At 44.3% G+C, this 17,556-nt stretch overlaps 1 protein-coding gene across 1 annotated transcript; it reads left to right on the forward strand.

The window, feature by feature from the left end:
• The first annotated feature begins 448 nt into the window (after positions 1 to 448).
• Positions 449 to 1,399, forward strand: LOC138567674 (olfactory receptor 1G1-like). Its single transcript, XM_069646145.1, has one exon. The coding sequence runs from the start codon at positions 449 to 451 to the stop codon at positions 1,397 to 1,399; it is 951 nt and encodes a 316-aa protein (XP_069502246.1).
• The last annotated feature ends 16,157 nt before the right edge of the window (positions 1,400 to 17,556 follow it).

The following is a 17,556-nucleotide window of genomic DNA, read 5'->3' on the forward strand; positions in this document are numbered from 1 at the left end:
ATAGACAATAATTATTCCACAGCCATGCCTTCCCCATTTTGGCCACTCAGGTTTTGGATGCTATGCATTACAAAATCTTGATAACATCCAGTTTCTTGAGGCGGGTCTCTTTAAGCCTCCCTTTTCTATGTAACATTGGTTCCTGAGCAGTACAAGGTAACCACGCTTTGGGTTTCATAGTTGATTCGGATGGGGGATAGAAACTGGGTCAGGAAGGCCTGGGGGTCTACAGTGTATTTCTGCTCAAAGGTCAAGGAAAGGCAGAAGACAGGGTAGGATTCCAGCCAAATAAGAACAGGCAGAGCGCATGCAGCCAGCAGGAGCATCACACAGTTGCTCTTAAATGACCCCCTTTTGCAGAGGAACAGTATATTGGGGCTGCACGGATTACTTTTCTCAGCATCCCTTGACCTCTCTCTTTTTACTGTATTTACTTCTTTACAGAGGCATGTTTCTGATGTTGGAGGACTTGGGAAACAGGAGCATGGCAACGGGCTTCATCCTCCTAGGATTCTCTGTCCCTTCAGAGGTGAAGGAGGCCCTGTTTGCTGCTTTCCTGCTGGTTTACTTGCTGACTCTCCTGGGGAACCTGCTCATCTCTGCACTGATTGTAATCAGTACCAATCTACACACCCCAATGTACTTCTTTCTGTTCAACGTCTCCTGCCTGGACATTGGATCAGCTTCTAACATAGTCCCCAGAATGCTGGTGGGTCTCCAGGTCGAAAGCAACTACATCCCGTTCCAGGAATGCATTGCTCAGGTCTTTGGTTTTGTTTTTCTGGCTTCCACAGAAGTTTTCCTCCTGACGTCCATGTGCTATGATCGCTACGTCGCCATCTGCCTCCCTCTGAATTACCGCCTTATAATGAGCAGGAGGTTTTGCATCCTGCTGTTGGCCATTTCTTGGTTGGTCGGTTTGCTGTACTCCCTTACTTTCACCCTGCAGCTGGCTCGATTACCTTTCTGCGGTGACAACGTGATTGACAATTTCATGTGTGAATTACCAAAACTGCTGAAGCTGGCCTGTGGTGATCCATTGGCCAACAAGATTGTGCTCTTTGCATTGGGGGGGAGTGTTGCACTGACCACCTTCCTGGTCATTGTCATGTCCTACGTTCACATTATCAGAGTCATCCTAAAGATCCCGTCCACGGAGGGCAGGAGGAAGGTCTTCTCCACCTGCTCTGCACATCTCGTGGTGCTTGCCATGTTTTATGGGACTAGCGCAGCTGCATATTTAAAACCTCCCAGCATCTCACTGGGACATGAGAACCTAAATTCACTCTTTTATACAGTCTTTGCACCAATGCTGAACCCAATCATTTATAGTCTGAGAAATGAAGAAGTGAAAAAGGCGGCGAGGAAGGCGATGCATCGCAGGCAAAGAGCCCTGTAGACCTCAGTAATGCAGACATTTATTTCTTTTTTTTCCCTTAATTCAGCTGAAATTTTCAACCTTTCAACAGAATATACATAAAATAATTCATTTACAATTAGAACCTATTTCTACAGTCATTACAATTAATAAAAAATAAATTTAAAAAACTAACATTGAGAGAAAGCAAAAAATGAATCACATATTTAAATAATTTCCTTCCAGACCTATAGTTGCATTATGCTCAAACAGAAATATGTCATCAAGATAATCTGTGTCTAGATTCAATTCAAGCTAAAAATGTGCTGTTGCATAACCAATGGATTTTGAAAGAATGTGATAAGGATGCTTCCATGAATCCTTGGCATCCATACACATTGAGGGATGAAACAAACGTTCCAATGTTTGATGTGTAGAGGTTAGCACATTCCGTAATGATGTGTTCTAATTCTTCTATTGCTTTCCCACAAAATCGACACATATTTTCTGTTTGGTCTTGTGGGTACCACCTTGTTGTGATTGCCCTGGTTTTCCATAAGATGAGTCTGAGGCGCAAGATATCTGAGCGATGCCGCGGATGGAGGGACTTGAAATATTGTTCAGGTAATCCATAAGATTTTATCATAAATAGATCTGCAATAAATGTTTTGTATGGGCCACGTGTTTCTCTGATTCTGCGGACATGATCTTTCTTGTGTTCACACCTCAGCTGCCTAATTCTATCTGAGATTTACAATCCTCACTGTCTACAAAGAGCAATGCAACAGCTTTAAATCCTTAAACAGCATGGCTTTCTTCATCACTGTTTGCATGTTTTCATGTTTACCATTGTGTTTTCCCCAACATGCCTATGTCTCACTCCATCCTGCAAACTACTCTTGACTCGTCACTTTGCAGTAAATCTTTGCATAGTATATCACCACCTCCACAGGTCACAGAAAGTCACCTGATGCTCTATACTCTTGTGTCAAGGTTTTATATACAGTCATTCACATTCATGTCGGGTTGGAGGAGCAATTGTGTTTTTGCGCTGTGCCCCTTCCACAACCACCAGTTAACACTGGGCTATTCTCAGCATATTGTTAAACCATTCCTGGAACATTTGGGAGGGGAGGAAATCTCAGGGGCAGCACACTCTCTGTGATAGCAAGACATTGCAGAGCAACACAGGTTCGATTCCCTGGGTCCGTGCTTAGAAACCTCTGGATATTAAGCGCGTTATAAATAACCAATTACAATCATAATTTCCTGTCAGGACTCTCAGATATTCCAGGCATTGAACTTTGCTGTGATCCACAAAGGTGCCACGAGCAGTAACATTTAGCTTGAAGGTCCACCATGAGTGAGGATTTGTGCTAACTGACAAATAATCAATCCCCCTGTTAATGAACACACCTCTTTACTATTACTAAGGTATTTATTGAGCACGGACCTAGAGCCTCGAGTATTAGTAGAGCGCTTTACAAAGGCATACAACAGTACAGATGCATAACGGAGTGCTTTCCAGAGATAATAACAGAAAAGACATACAACGGTGTAGGATACAGATGGGCCCAGAGGAGGGATACAGACATTGAAAAACATTCATATTTATTATAAAATCACGTCATCTATGACGTGGAATATAGGGGATACAGGAATTGTGGGGATTGGACAAAGGGGACAGGACGATATATTTTCTGTAGGTCCGGTGCTTCAGGATTGGTGGAAGTCCAAGTTGTGTTGGTGCGGGCTGCACGGGTCAGCTGGGCTCTTCTGGGTGGAGCGCAAGGGTCAGGCGGTGTCCGAGCTGCTACAATTTATGCTACCTAACAATGCCCTTTTGGCCACACACACCCTAACATTTTTCTACACACACAATATATCTAATAACCTCAAATAATGTACAATGTAAAGGGTTACCCCTTAGGTCCAGGTGCCTTAACTTGACATTACATTCTAGGACCATCTGGATCAGTTTCTTTGGTAGATCTATTAGTGGACAACTTAATAGCATTTTAGTACAAGAGAGGATATATTGCCATTTGGAATGTACACATCTGGGGTGAGCTAAGGTGGTACTTGGTCTGAGGGCACACAACTGGCACATCAAACAGGACATGGAGTCTGGGGAGTTGGGGGCTGTGTCGCTGAACCTGGGGATCTGTGGTGCCGGTTCAGAGTTATGGAGATGGATGTTTTTTTCCAGGTCAGAGTTGTGTCCCAGTTCATTCACAGGGCAGTGATGTAAAAGGAAGACAAAAAGATAATGGCCTCATTACGAGTCCGGCGGTAAAACCGCCTGGTTACCGCCGGACTCGTATTACCATTCCGCCTCCGTGATTCCCGGATTTACCCGGGCATTACAACCCCAATTTTCCGGAAATCACAGAGGCGGCATGGTGTTAGTCCCCATTCCCATCGAGTCCCATGGGACTCGATGGGAATGGGGATCATGGAAACACCGGCAGCATCTCGTAATGCTGCCGGTGTTTCCTCGTCCGCCTGCAGGCGGGTGGTGTTAAACCCGCCAGGTCAGACCTGGCGGGAACATCACCTCCCGCCTGCGGGAGTCGGGATCAGGCGGTCCGGAAACAATGGTGGCGGGGTGTTTACCGCCACCGTTATTTCCGGACCGCCTCAGTTATAATGAGGCCCATTGTGTTCGCAGTGTTACCTTTTACACTCGACTTCCGTGAGAACAGGCTAGGCGGCACAGGGGAGGGAGGTGTGTACAAAATGGAGTCGGTGGCCTTACAAAATGGAGTCGGGGAGTCGATCCTCTTACAGGTGTTGCACATATATGTGTTGCTCCGAGTCTGTCCACTACCTTGGCCAGAGGTGCGTGGTCAGCCATGGAACAAGCATAGTGTGCATATGGGGATGGGTATGTAGGGGAGGGGGGCCTGGACGACCCTTTCTCCCTTAAATTACCTCCTTCCGTTACTTCAGTAACAAATACTGTAACTCTCCTAGCCTCTTACGTTTGTTTACTTCTGCTATTGCTTCATCCCATGCGGGTGATCCCATGCGTGGCATCCATCACCTGCACACCGCTGTCAGGCTTTCCCCTGCCCGTGCATACTCATTAGGGGTGCATGTCATGTAGATACAACCTCCATCCCCTTCCAGGTTCACCCAAACCTCATCATACCATTCCAATTCACCGGGTTCTTTGATTATGGTGTGATACAGTATGTCTAGAATGTACCCAGTGTTATATATAGCTGTCATTCTATATTTTGGCTCTGAGTCGTCCCCTGTTTATACTTGCGCCTCATGTGTCATCTGCACCACTCCTGCTGCACGCCCCATTGTCACCATCATCATTGCACTGTTTGGTACCATATTTGCGCAGCACCTAAGACCTAATTGGCACACACAAAACATTTAAAGAAGAAAATCAATGGTGGGTATTATTAGTTTGACAGTCAATCCGAACCAGGACTGGACCCACGAAAACAGATTGTCGAACCATGTGCTGGGCTGCACTCCTTCTTCTTTCATTCATTTGCCCAGGTTGTGCACTGCAGCTATTACGTGGGATAGTGTTCCATCGTCCGCATCTGCAGATGGTGCGATTGTGCAACATGCGCTCCCAATTTTTCAGCAAACACCACCGTCCATTGCTGTTAACAGGTCCAAGACATACCTGTTCTGCATTGTCTTTAGCCGCAGGGCCCGTAACTCCACCTTTATTACATTGAAACCTTCTTCTGTGTCATTGGCCAGTTGGATCAGCTCCCAGCAAGTGATCTGGAGCCATTTTACATTCGCTCGCGTCTGGATGCTTGGGATGAGGGATGCGAAAAACATCTCAGCGGATGTGAAGATTTTAAAGCGATCAGGAATTTGTTCCAAAATTTCAGATGATGCTTTGGAGATGTAATTTGACGATCTTCTTTTTCGTGACACTGGGCTCTGTGGCTGTCCCTCGGCGAGGGCGTATGTGAGGGGTTCTTTCATTGTTGGCAGGGGCTCAGGATACTTGATCGCTAGCTGCCCCCTCCCTCCTTGGACGTGGCTCTCGGGTATAACCATTAGAGCGGAGTGCAGCATTTCCAGGGCGCATGTTCCCTTCCAAAACTGTGGGAGGTGCAAGTGCGCCTGGTTGCCACAAACCCAGTAAGTGTCCATTAGTGCAGCTGTGCCCTTTTTCATGTCTGGAATAACAAGGATTTTACTACAGTCTTTTTTGTGCCCAGATATGCTCTTCCTTCTCTATGGAAGCATAACTCATATGGGACTTTACGCTGCAACTTGAATGGTTTTTCAAGGGCTGTAAGCTACGTTAGTTTTGTGATGTGCTGTGACCATATCGGGGCGCATGTCCTCTGGATCCACTGCCATTTTTCGTCTGATAGACCTCTGCTTTGCATGTTATTTTCTCTTCTTGCCATTTATTATCCAAAAATAATGTCCCTTTTATCACAAGAAAAGGCTCCTTTAGGCAAATCTTCTCATTCTTCAGCGTTTCAAAACAGTGTGTGTTTGAAAAGTGTTTTTAACTCTGCACAGTGTGAGATGTAGGAGACACTGGGCCCCTGCAATAGGCGACTCTTGTGGTAACAGAACTTTAGGAGTTCCTGAGGCATGGGGTATTAATGAGCACACGTAGCAGCTTTCATTTGTTGTCTGCTTTGCTGTCATGCTCATATCTGCGTACCACTTGTTAGACTGATGTGGGTGCTGTGGGTCTTGTATTGTGTCGAACCCCAAACCATGATATTCGTTGTATTTCTCCCGTCCCACCCCCATTTTCCTTCTTCTGTTCCCCCCTGGACCATTTGATGTCTCCCATTCTCTCCATCTCCCATTCATTATTTGTTCTAATATCATTTCTAACAGTAATATCATTTGCATTCTCTGTATCCTGAATGCTCAAGGTAGATTGTGTAGTTGTATAGAGTTCATCATTGGGCCACTGAAATGCAGAGGGATCTGGGTCGTTCATCTGGTACACATTGAACTCGGATTCATTATAAACAACCATCGGATCATTTAGCACAGGAGTAAGGACTGTGTAATTTTCATTGTGTGTGACTTTTTTGTAGGTTCCATGGGCCCAAATCAATTTGAAGCCATCCCATATCAGATGGGACCCTTGCTTTACGAGGTCTACTCCTCCTCCCTTCCTTTATATCTTTTGATATAAATGATATTGCCCAAGCCAAATACAGTACAAGTCCGAGCATCATAGAAAAGAAGATAATTGCACTAAACATAATCCACACTCATACAAATATAGTCTTAAACGATTTATTCTTCTGCTATCTCTATCTACAGTTGTGTTGTTGGCACTGGGGGGCCCCATTGTTGCCATTGATGATCCTACAGAGTGAGATACAAAGGGGTTAAGTACACATCGTTTAACTGTCATTCAATTTTTATTCTTCATTATCATCTTTATGTTACTCTCAATAATTCATTTTCTATACACTTTTTCATTGATCTCAAAAGTTTGTGGGAAAAGAGAAAAGACGAAGAAAAGGGTTAGAAGGATAATAGGAGAGGGAGGAAAAAGGAGAGGAAGTAATATCAAGAAGACAATGTAAACTTTTTAATTGTACTTTGAGCATTTTCTACTTTGTAGTCACAATTATTATTATTATTTATAATATTATACACGTTACTCTCATATACATATGCATATTATCTTGTTTTTTCATGACTGTTTCATTTCAGCATCTTCCCTCCCCTCCTTCCGGTTAAGTTTGTGTTGTTCTTTCTAAACTGTTTTGCTCTTGTTCTGGCATTACGCTGTCATAAGGCCTGCGCACATCGGATAAATGGATCTAGTATCTCAGGCCTTTTACTTTCACCGTAGTGAGTGTGCAATATATTACTTCATAAGGGCAATGGAATCTGGGTGCATTCCACCATTGCACGAAGCTACGTACATAGATCATCGCCCCTGGCATCAATTGGCAGTTTGGCTGTGGCCGGTGTCATTGTGTCACTCTCATTTTCCTGCGTAAAGGGGCAGCTAGCTGTTTCGCTATCATCCTTGCTGCTTTGGTCAATTTTCTTAAATACTCCTGAAATTCTTCCCCCAACACCGTTGTGTGCATCTGACTGTCTTCCCAGGGGAGATAGGGCTTTATGCATACGTCTACCTGTCACTATTTCATGCGCAGACAAGTGGTGGTCTTTGCTGGGCTGGTTTCTAAACTCAAATAATGCCAGCGGCAAGCAGTAAATCCAGTTTTTCTTTAGAGTGTGGTATAATTTTGACAGTCTACTTTTTAAGGGTCCATTGATTTTTTCCACAATGCCATTTGTTTGCGGGTGATAAATTGAACACAGTTTGTGGGTAATACACAACATTGCTGTCACTGCTTTGAACAGATCATTGACGAAATGTGTTCTGTTGTCAGAGCGCATGACGTTGCACATCCCCCAGGGGGGAAACACTTCCCTTACTAAAAATGTTGCCATACATTTTACATCTGGGTGTACGCAGGGACCTGCTTCCACCCAACGTAAAAACATGCAGACCACCACTATCAAGTATCGTGATCCATTGCACCTTTCTCCCATGTCTGCATAATCAATATGCAGTTCAAGGAATGATCCAATGGGTCGGGCAGTGTTCCTCTCAGTGTTCGTAGGATCTTCCCTGAGTTGTATGTTTGACATGTAGTACATTCTATTGTCATTCTGGACACATGCTCATGCAGCCCTGGCACAAACCAATTTTCTTGTGTCTCTGCAGCTATATGTTGTTTTGTATTGTGGGCTGGGAAGTGGAGCTGTTGAAAAGCTATTTCTAACAGTTTTACTGGCATCACTACATTAACTGTATTATACTGTCTCCATTGGAGGTCCGTTGCTGGCTGACTACATCCACTCCTTCCCCACAACTCCTTTTCCTCAGATGGTGCTTCTTGTTGTCATTCAATTCTAAGCATTGAGTTATATCCCTCACCTTGCTCCGCCCCTACATGTTTTTGTAATACAAATTTGCCAGGCATTTCTTTCGCGGCAGCTTCTCCTCGTGAGATGATGTCACTATTGTTCGTGTGGGCTTGGCACTTTACAAGTGTCTCTCCCTCAATGAGTGCATCTTCACTTGCTGAGGGTGTGTTTTCATCTTCCCCCCTGTATGTAGCACAATCATGATTCTGCATGTCTTCTACTGTGCAGGCTTCTGTGAGGAACATTGCTGGGTGCACTGTCTTGCACCGGACTATGTGTATGTTCACACTGGACAAGATTATCTCGTAGGCAGTAGCTCTCTGGGTTGTTAGTGTGCTTTTTGATCTCTCAAGTATCTCAAATAATGAGTGCTCCACGAACAGGGTCACCCAGCACCCCATCACAATCGTGGTGCTTTTTTCAATGGTGTACGCTGCGGCTGCGAGTGCTTGTTCGCAGGCGACGTGTCCTTGCACAACTGCATCAAGAGTGCCGCTGTAATATGGCAGGGGTTTGGGGCCCAGTGATGTTTTTTGTGCTAGCACTGCTATCATTAGTGTTCCATTGCAGTGCGAAAATAGGTAAAATTTGCGGTCATAATCTGGGTTTGCTAGGACAGGTGCTGTTGAGATCAGTTCTTTTAATGTGTTAATGGCTGTCCGCATTTCTTGTGTCCAACTCAAGATAATGTTCTCTTTTTGGGTTACCTTAAGTGTGTGTAGCAAAGGTTTTGTATATGCTGCAGAATCTAATATCCAGGCACGGCAGTAGTTGCACATGCCGAGAAACTTTTGCATTTCCTTCACTGTTTTGGGCTCACTTACTGCACGCACTGCTGCTGCACTATCAGGTTGTATTTGTTTTCAATCTTTTGATATCAGTTGACCCAGATATAGCACTTCTTCTAGGCAGTATTGCAATTTTTGTTTGTCCACTTTATATCCCTTGTACGCCAACAAGGTGAGTGATGATATGAATCTTTTCTGCATTCATCCTCATTCTCCCCACAAATCAACAAATCATCCACATACTGAATAATTGTGTTCTTAGTGTCAAAGTTAACAAGGTCCTCATGTAGCATTCTGTTGAAAATACTTGGGCTCTCACAGTATCCCTGGGCCAATCTACAGTGTTCATACCTTTTCCCGCCCAGGGTAAACGCTGTCAAGCACTGTGATTCTGGGTCCAGTTGTATTGAGAAAAAGCATTCTTCAAGTCTACCACTGTGAAACATGTTGCTGTTTTTGGGATACTGCACAGAATTGAGGCAGGGTTTGGGACGAGTGGAAATTCCTTCTGTATGACCTCATTGAGGGGACATAGGTCCTGTATCATCATCCATGCCCCTCCCTTTGTCTTTGATCAGTAAATACAAGTGTTACAAGGAGAATGTGATGGTACAATGATCCCTTGCTGCAATAGTGCATATACTGTTTCTTTTATTACTTCATCTGCTTCTCTTGACAGGGGATACTGTTTCACCCGGGGCAATAATGCTCCGGGTTTGAGTTTTATTTTCACAGGGGTCAATTCTCGTTACAGCCCTACATCGAGAAGGCCGGTGGTCCATAGTACTGGTGGTACTTGTTGCATGTCTTCACTAAAGAATGCTGGAGGTGCACTGATAATGGCCATGAGGGGGTGTTGGATCATTATTTCACAGGGGATAGCTATTTCCATGATTATTTCCCTGTCAGTGTCGGCATCAGTGAACATCTCTTCATCTTAAACATCTCATAGTACTATATTGGGGTAAATACACAACACTGTTCGCCACTCGCATCCATGCACATCCATGCCAATAACAATGATTTGTTGTTTTGACCCCTGCACCCTGTATAGGTCTATCAACACTACTGATCCCGCTATCACCTCTGAGTGTGCTATGGGGCGAAACACAAATTTGGATGGCACTCGACACTTGTGTCGTTTAAGTTCTGGCACCACACGCGCCAACACCTTCAGTCCCTGTATGAACATATCTGGATCAACTGGTACCTCGCGTACCTGTTGCGCAGTGGCCTGTGTATGGATTACTAACATGGTGTTGAACACACTATTCCTCTTTCTGTAAACGATATGGTCATATCAAGCTTGCTAAGGAGGTCCCTCCCTAGTAAGTTTATGGGCAAGTCTTCATAATACAGTAGCGGGGTCTTCCCTCCTACCTATCCAATTCTTCTGTGTACTGTGGAACCTCGACCACCGCCCCAGAGAATCCCTGCATCTCCATTTTATTATTTAACAACGGAAAACGGCCTTCCTTTAGTCACGATTTTCCGCCCCAGAATCAACCATGAAGATGAATTGTTTGTTTCCTATCTCCGCCCCCACCATTGGTTCCTTGGCTGCATTGAGGGTCATTGACAATACTGGGCACGCAAGCGTTCTCTGTGGGCTGTCGTATGCTGAGTATCTCATGTTCTCCCATTGTTGAAGACATTATCTCGTACCATTGCTGTTCCTCTACAGGACGCGCGTGCGCCATTTGCTGTGGTTGCGAAAGGATTTCCACCTGCCGGGGGCATATGTTCCTGAGATTGTGGGTGTTGTTATCCATTTTTTGGATGTGCCCTCTGTTCGTATGTATGTCTTGGGTCAGGTTGCTCTTCCCTCATGAAACCGCCCATAGGCAAGCCATACGGGCTGCCTGGGTGGGGGTGACCATATTGGGCACCAGAGGAGGAGGACAGGGGACATGCTCAAACTGCGGGAGTGGGGACATTTTGCAAGAGAGTGCCGAAGCCATCCCATGGCCCCCTACCAAAATGAGCAACAATATGGTCACCCCCACCCAGGCAGCCCGTATGGCTTGCCTATGGGCGGTTTCAGGAGGGAAGAGCAACCTGACCCAAGACATACATACGAACAGAGGGCACATCCAAAAAATGGATAACAACACCCACAATCTCAGGAACATATGCCCCCGGCAGGTGGAAATCCTTTCGCAACCACAGCAAATGGCGCACGCGCGTCCTGTAGAGGAACAGCAATGGTACGAGATAATGTCTTCAACAATGGGAGAACATGAGATACTCAGCATACGACAGCCCACAGAGAACGCTTGCGTGCCCAGTATTGTCAATGACCCTCAATGCAGCCAAGGAACCAATGGTGGGGGCGGAGATAGGAAACAAACAATTCATCTTCATGGTTGATTCTGGGGCGGAAAATCGTGACTAAAGGAAGGCCGTTTTCCGTTGTTAAATAATAAAATGGAGACGCAGGGATTCTCTGGGGCGGTGGTCGAGGTTCCACAGTACACAGAAGAATTGGATAGGTAGGAGGGAAGACCCCGCTACTGTATTATGAAGACTTGCCCATAAACTTACTAGGGAGGGACCTCCTTAGCAAGCTTGATATGACCATATCGTTTACAGAAAGAGGAATAGTGTGTTCAACACCATGTTAGTAATCCATACACAGGCCACTGCGCAACAGGTACGCGAGGTACCAGTTGATCCAGATATGTTCATACAGGGACTGAAGGTGTTGGCGCGTGTGGTGCCAGAACTTAAACGACACAAGTGTCGAGTGCCATCCAAATTTGTGTTTCGCCCCATAGCACACTCAGAGGTGATAGCGGGATCAGTAGTGTTGATAGACCTATACAGGGTGCAGGGGTCAACACAACAAATCATTGTTATTGGCATGGATGTGCATGGATGCGAGTGGCGAAAAGTGTTGTGTATTTACCCCAATATAGTACTATGAGATGTTTAAGATGAAGAGATGTTCACTGATGCCGACACTGACAGGGAAATAATCATGGAAATAGCTATCCCCTGTGAAATAATGATCCAACACCCCCTCATGGCCATTATCAGTGCACCTCCAGCATTCTTTAGTGAAGACATGCAACAAGTACCACCAGTACTATGGACCACCGGCCTTCTCGATGTAGGGCTGTAACGAGAATTGACCCCTGTGAAAATAAAACTCAAACCCGGAGCATTATTGCCCCGGGTGAAACAGTATCCCCTGTCAAGAGAAGCAGATGAAGGAATAAAAGAAACAGTATATGCACTATTGCAGCAAGGGATCATTGTACCATCACATTCTCCTTGGGCATGGATGATGATACAGGACCTATGTCCCCTCAATGAGGTCATACAGAAGGAATTTCCACTCGTCCCAAACCCTGCCTCAATTCTGTGCAGTATCCCAAAAACAGCAACATGTTTCACAGTGGTAGACTTGAAGAATGCTTTTTCTCAATACAACTGGACCCAGAATCACAGTGCTTGACAGCGTTTACCCTGGGCGGGAAAAGGTATGAACACTGTAGATTGGCCCAGGGATACTGTGAGAGCCCAAGTATTTTCAACAGAATGCTACATGAGGACCTTGTTAACTTTGACACTAAGAACACAATTATTCAGTATGTGGATGATTTGTTGATTTGTGGGGAGAATGAGGATGAATGCAGAAAAGATTCATATCATCACTCACCTTGTTGGCGTACAAGGGATATAAAGTGGACAAACAAAAATTGCAATACTGCCTAGAAGAAGTGCTATATCTGGGTCAACTGATATCAAAAGATGGAAAACAAATACAACCTGATAGTGCAGCAGCAGTGCGTGCAGTAAGTGAGCCCAAAACAGTGAAGGAAATGCAAAAGTTTCTCGGCATGTGCAACTACTGCCGTGCCTGGATATTAGATTCTGCAGCATATACAAAACCTTTGCTACACACACTTAAGGTAACCCAAAAAGAGAACATTATCTTGAGTTGGACACAAGAAATGCGGACTGCCATTAACACATTAAAAGAACTGATCTCAACAGCACCTGTCCTAGCAAACCCAGATTATGACCGCAAATTTTACCTATTTTCGCACTGCAATGGAACACTAATGATAGCAGTGCTAGCACAAAAAACATCACTGGGCCCCAAACCCCTGCCATATTACAGCGGCACTCTTGATGCAGTTGTGCAAGGACACGTCGCCTGCGAACAAGCACTCGCAGCCGCAGCGTACACCATTGAAAAAAGCACCACGATTGTGATGGGGTGCTGGGTGACCCTGTTCGTGGAGCACTCATTATTTGAGATACTTGAGAGATCAAAAAGCACACTAACAACCCAGAGAGCTACTGCCTACGAGATAATCTTGTCCAGTGTGAACATACACATAGTCCGGTGCAAGACAGTGCACCCAGCAATGTTCCTCACAGAAGCCTGCACAGTAGAAGACATGCAGAATCATGATTGTGCTACATACAGGGGGGAAGATGAAAACACACCCTCAGCAAGTGAAGATGCACTCATTGAGGGAGAGACACTTGTAAAGTGCCAAGCCCACACGAACAATAGTGACATCATCTCACGAGGAGAAGCTGCCGCGAAAGAAATGCCTGGCAAATTTGTATTACAAAAACATGTAGGGGCGGAGCAAGGTGAGGGATATAACTCAATGCTTAGAATTGAATGACAACAAGAAGCACCATCTGAGGAAAAGGAGTTTTGGGGAAGGAGTGGATGTAGTCAGCCAGCAACGGACCTCCAATGGAGACAGTATAATACAGTTAAAGTAGTGATGCCAGTAAAACTGTTAGAAATAGCTTTTCAACAGCTCCACTTCCCAGCCCACAATACAAAACAACATATAGCTGCAGAGACACAAGAAAATTGGTTTGTGCCAGGGCTGCATGAGCATGTGTCCAGAATGACAATAGAATGTACTACATGTCAAACATACAACTCAGGGAAGATCCTACGAACACTGAGAGGAACACTGCCCGACCCATTGGATCATTCCTTGAACTGCATATTGATTATGCAGACATGGGAGAAAGGTGCAATGGATCACGATACTTGATAGTGGTGGTCTGCATGTTTTTACGTTGGGTGGAAGCAGGTCCCTGCGTACACCCAGATGTAAAATGTATGGCAACATTTTTAGTAAGGGAAGTGTTTCCCCCCTGGGGGATGTGCAACGTCATGCGCTCTGACAACAGAACGCATTTCGTCAATGATCTGTTCAAAGCAGTGACAGCAATGTTGTGTATTACCCACAAACTGTGTTCAATTTATCACCCGCAAACAAATGGCATTGTGGAAAAAATCAATGGACCCTTAAAAAGTAGACTGTCAAAATTATACCACACTCTAAACCACACTCTAAAGAAAAACTGGATTTACTGCTTGCCGCTGGCATTATTTGAGTTTAGAAACCAGCCCAGCAAAGACCACCACTTGTCTGCGCATGAAATAGTGACAGGTAGACGTATGCATAAAGCCCTATCTCCCCTGGGAAGACAGTCAGATGCACACAACGGTGTTGGGGGAAGAATTTCAGGAGTATTTAAGAAAATTGACCAAAGCAGCAAGGATGATAGCGAAACAGCTAGCTGCCCCTTTACGCAGGAAAATGAGAGTGACACAATGACACCGGCCACAGCCAAACTGCCAATTGATGCCAGGGGCGATGATCTATGTACGTAGCTTCGTGCAATGGTGGAATGCACCCAGATTCCATCGCCCTTATGAAGTAATATATTGCACACTCACTACGGTGAAAGTAAAAGGCCTGAGATACTAGATCCATTTATCCGATGTGCGCAGGCCTTATGACAGCGTAATGCCAGAACAAGAGCAAAACAGTTTAGAAAGAACAACACAAACTTAACCGGAAGGAGGGGAGGGAAGATGCTGAAATGAAACAGTCATGAAAAAACAAGATAATACGCATATGTATATGAGAGTAACGTGTATAATATTATAAATAATAATAATAATTGTGACTACAAAGTAGAAAATGCTCAAAGTACAATTAAAAAGTTTACATTGTCTTCTTGATATTACTTCCTCTCCTTTTTCCTCCCTCTCCTATTATCCTTCTAACCCTTTTCTTCGTCTTTTCTCTTTTCCCACAAACTTTTGAGATCAATGAAAAAGTGTATAGAAAATGAATTATTGAGAGTAACATAAAGATGATAATGAAGAATAAAAATTGAATGACAGTTAAACGGTGTGTACTTAACCCCTTTGTATCTCACTCTGTAGGATCATCAATGGCAACAATGGGGCCCCCCAGTGCCAACAACACAACTGTAGATAGAGATAGCAGAAGAATAAATCGTTTAAGACTATATTTGTATGAGTGTGGATTATGTTTAGTGCAATTATCTTCTTTTCTATGATGCTCGGACTTGTACTGTATTTGGCTTGGGCAATATCATATAAATCAAAAGATATAAAGGAAGGGAGGAGGAGTAGACCTCGTAAAGCAAGGGTCCCATCTGATATGGGATGGCTTCAAATTGATTTGGGCCCATGAAACCTACAAAAAAGTCACACACAATGAAAATTACACAGTCCTTACTCCTGTGCTAAATGATCCGATGGTTGTTTATAATGAATCCGAGTTCAATGTGTACCAGATGAACGACCCAGATCCCTCTGCATTTCAGTGGCCCAATGATGAACTCTATACAACTACACAATCTACCTTGAGCATTCAGGATACAGAGAATGCAAATGATATTACTGTTAGAAATGATATTAGAACAAATAATGAATGGGAGATGGAGAGAATGGGAGACATCAAATGGTCCAGGGGGGAACAGAAGAAGGAAAATGGGGGTGGGACGGGAGAAATACAACGAATATCATGGTTTGGGGTTCGACACAATACAAGACCCACAGCACCCACATCAGTCTAACAAGTGGTACGCAGATATGAGCATGACAGCAAAGCAGACAACAAATGAAAGCTGCTACGTGTGCTCATTAATACCCCATGCCTCAGGAACTCCTAAAGTTCTGTTACCACAAGAGTCGCCTATTGCAGGGGCCCAGTGTCTCCTACATCTCACACTGTGCAGAGTTAAAAACACTTTTCAAACACACACTGTTTTGAAACGCTGAAGAATGAGAAGATTTGCCTAAAGGAGCCTTTTCTTGTGATAAAAGGGACATTATTTTTGGATAATAAATGGCAAGAAGAGAAAATAACATGCAAAGCAGAGGTCTATCAGACGAAAAATGGCAGTGGATCCAGAGGACATGCGCCCCGATATGGTCACAGCACATCACAAAACTAACGTAGCTTACAGCCCTTGAAAAACCATTCAAGTTGCAGCGTAAAGTCCCATATGAGTTATGCTTCCATAGAGAAGGAAGAGCATATCTGGGCACAAATAAGACTGTAGTAAAATCCTTGTTATTCCAGACATGAAAAAGGGCACAGCTGCACTAATGGACACTTACTGGGTTTGTGGCAACCAGGCGCACTTGCACCTCCCACAGTTTTGGAAGGGAACATGCGCCCTGGAAATGCTGCACTCCGCTCTAATGGTTATACCCGAGAGCCACGTCCAAGGAGGGAGGGGGCAGCTAGCGATCAAGTATCCTGAGCCCCTGCCAACAATGAAAGAACCCCTCACATATGCCCTCGCCGAGGGACAGCCACAGAGCCCAATGTCACGAAAAAGAAGATCGTCAAATTACATCTCCAAAGCATCATCTGAAATTTTGGAACAAATTCCTGATCGCTTTAAAATCTTCACATCCGCTGAGATGTTTTTCGCATCCCTCATCCCAAGCATCCAGACGCGAGCGAATGTAAAATGGCTCCAGATCACTTGCTGGGAGCTGATCCAACTGGCCAATGACACAGAAGAAGGTTTCAATGTAATAAAGGTGGAGTTACGGGCCCTGCGGCTAAAGACAGGGCCCGTCATATGGGCTGAACAATATTTCATGAAGTCCCTCCATCCGCGGCATCGCTCAGATATCTTGCGCCTCAGACTCATCTTATGGAAAACCAGGGCAATCACAACAAGGTGGTACCCACAAGACCAAACAGAAAATATGTGTCGATTTTGTGGGAAAGCAATAGAAGCATTAGAACACATCATTACGGAATGTGATAACCTCTACGCATAAAACATTTGAAACGTTTGTTTCATCCCTCAATGTGTATGGATGCCGAGGGTTCATGGAAGCATGCTTATCACATTCTTTCAAAATCCATTGGTTATGCAACAGCACATTTTTAGCTTGAATTGAATCTAGACACAGATTATCTTGATGACATATTTCTGTTTGAGCATAATGCAACTATAGGTCTGGAAGGAAATTATTTAAATATGTGATTCATTTTTTGCTTTCTCTCAATTTTAGTTTTTTAAATTTATTTTTTATTAATTGTAATGACTGTAGAAATAGGTTCTAATTGTAAATGAATTATTTTATGTATATTCTGTTGAAAGGTTGAAAATGTCAGCTGAATCAAGGGAAAAAAAAGAAATAAATGTCTGCATTACTGAGGT

The sequence above is a fragment of the Ambystoma mexicanum genome, chromosome 2p, assembly GCF_040938575.1.
Source record: "Ambystoma mexicanum isolate Mex_15411 chromosome 2p, UKY_AmexF1_1, whole genome shotgun sequence".
Classification (NCBI taxonomy): Eukaryota; Metazoa; Chordata; class Amphibia; order Caudata; family Ambystomatidae; genus Ambystoma; species Ambystoma mexicanum.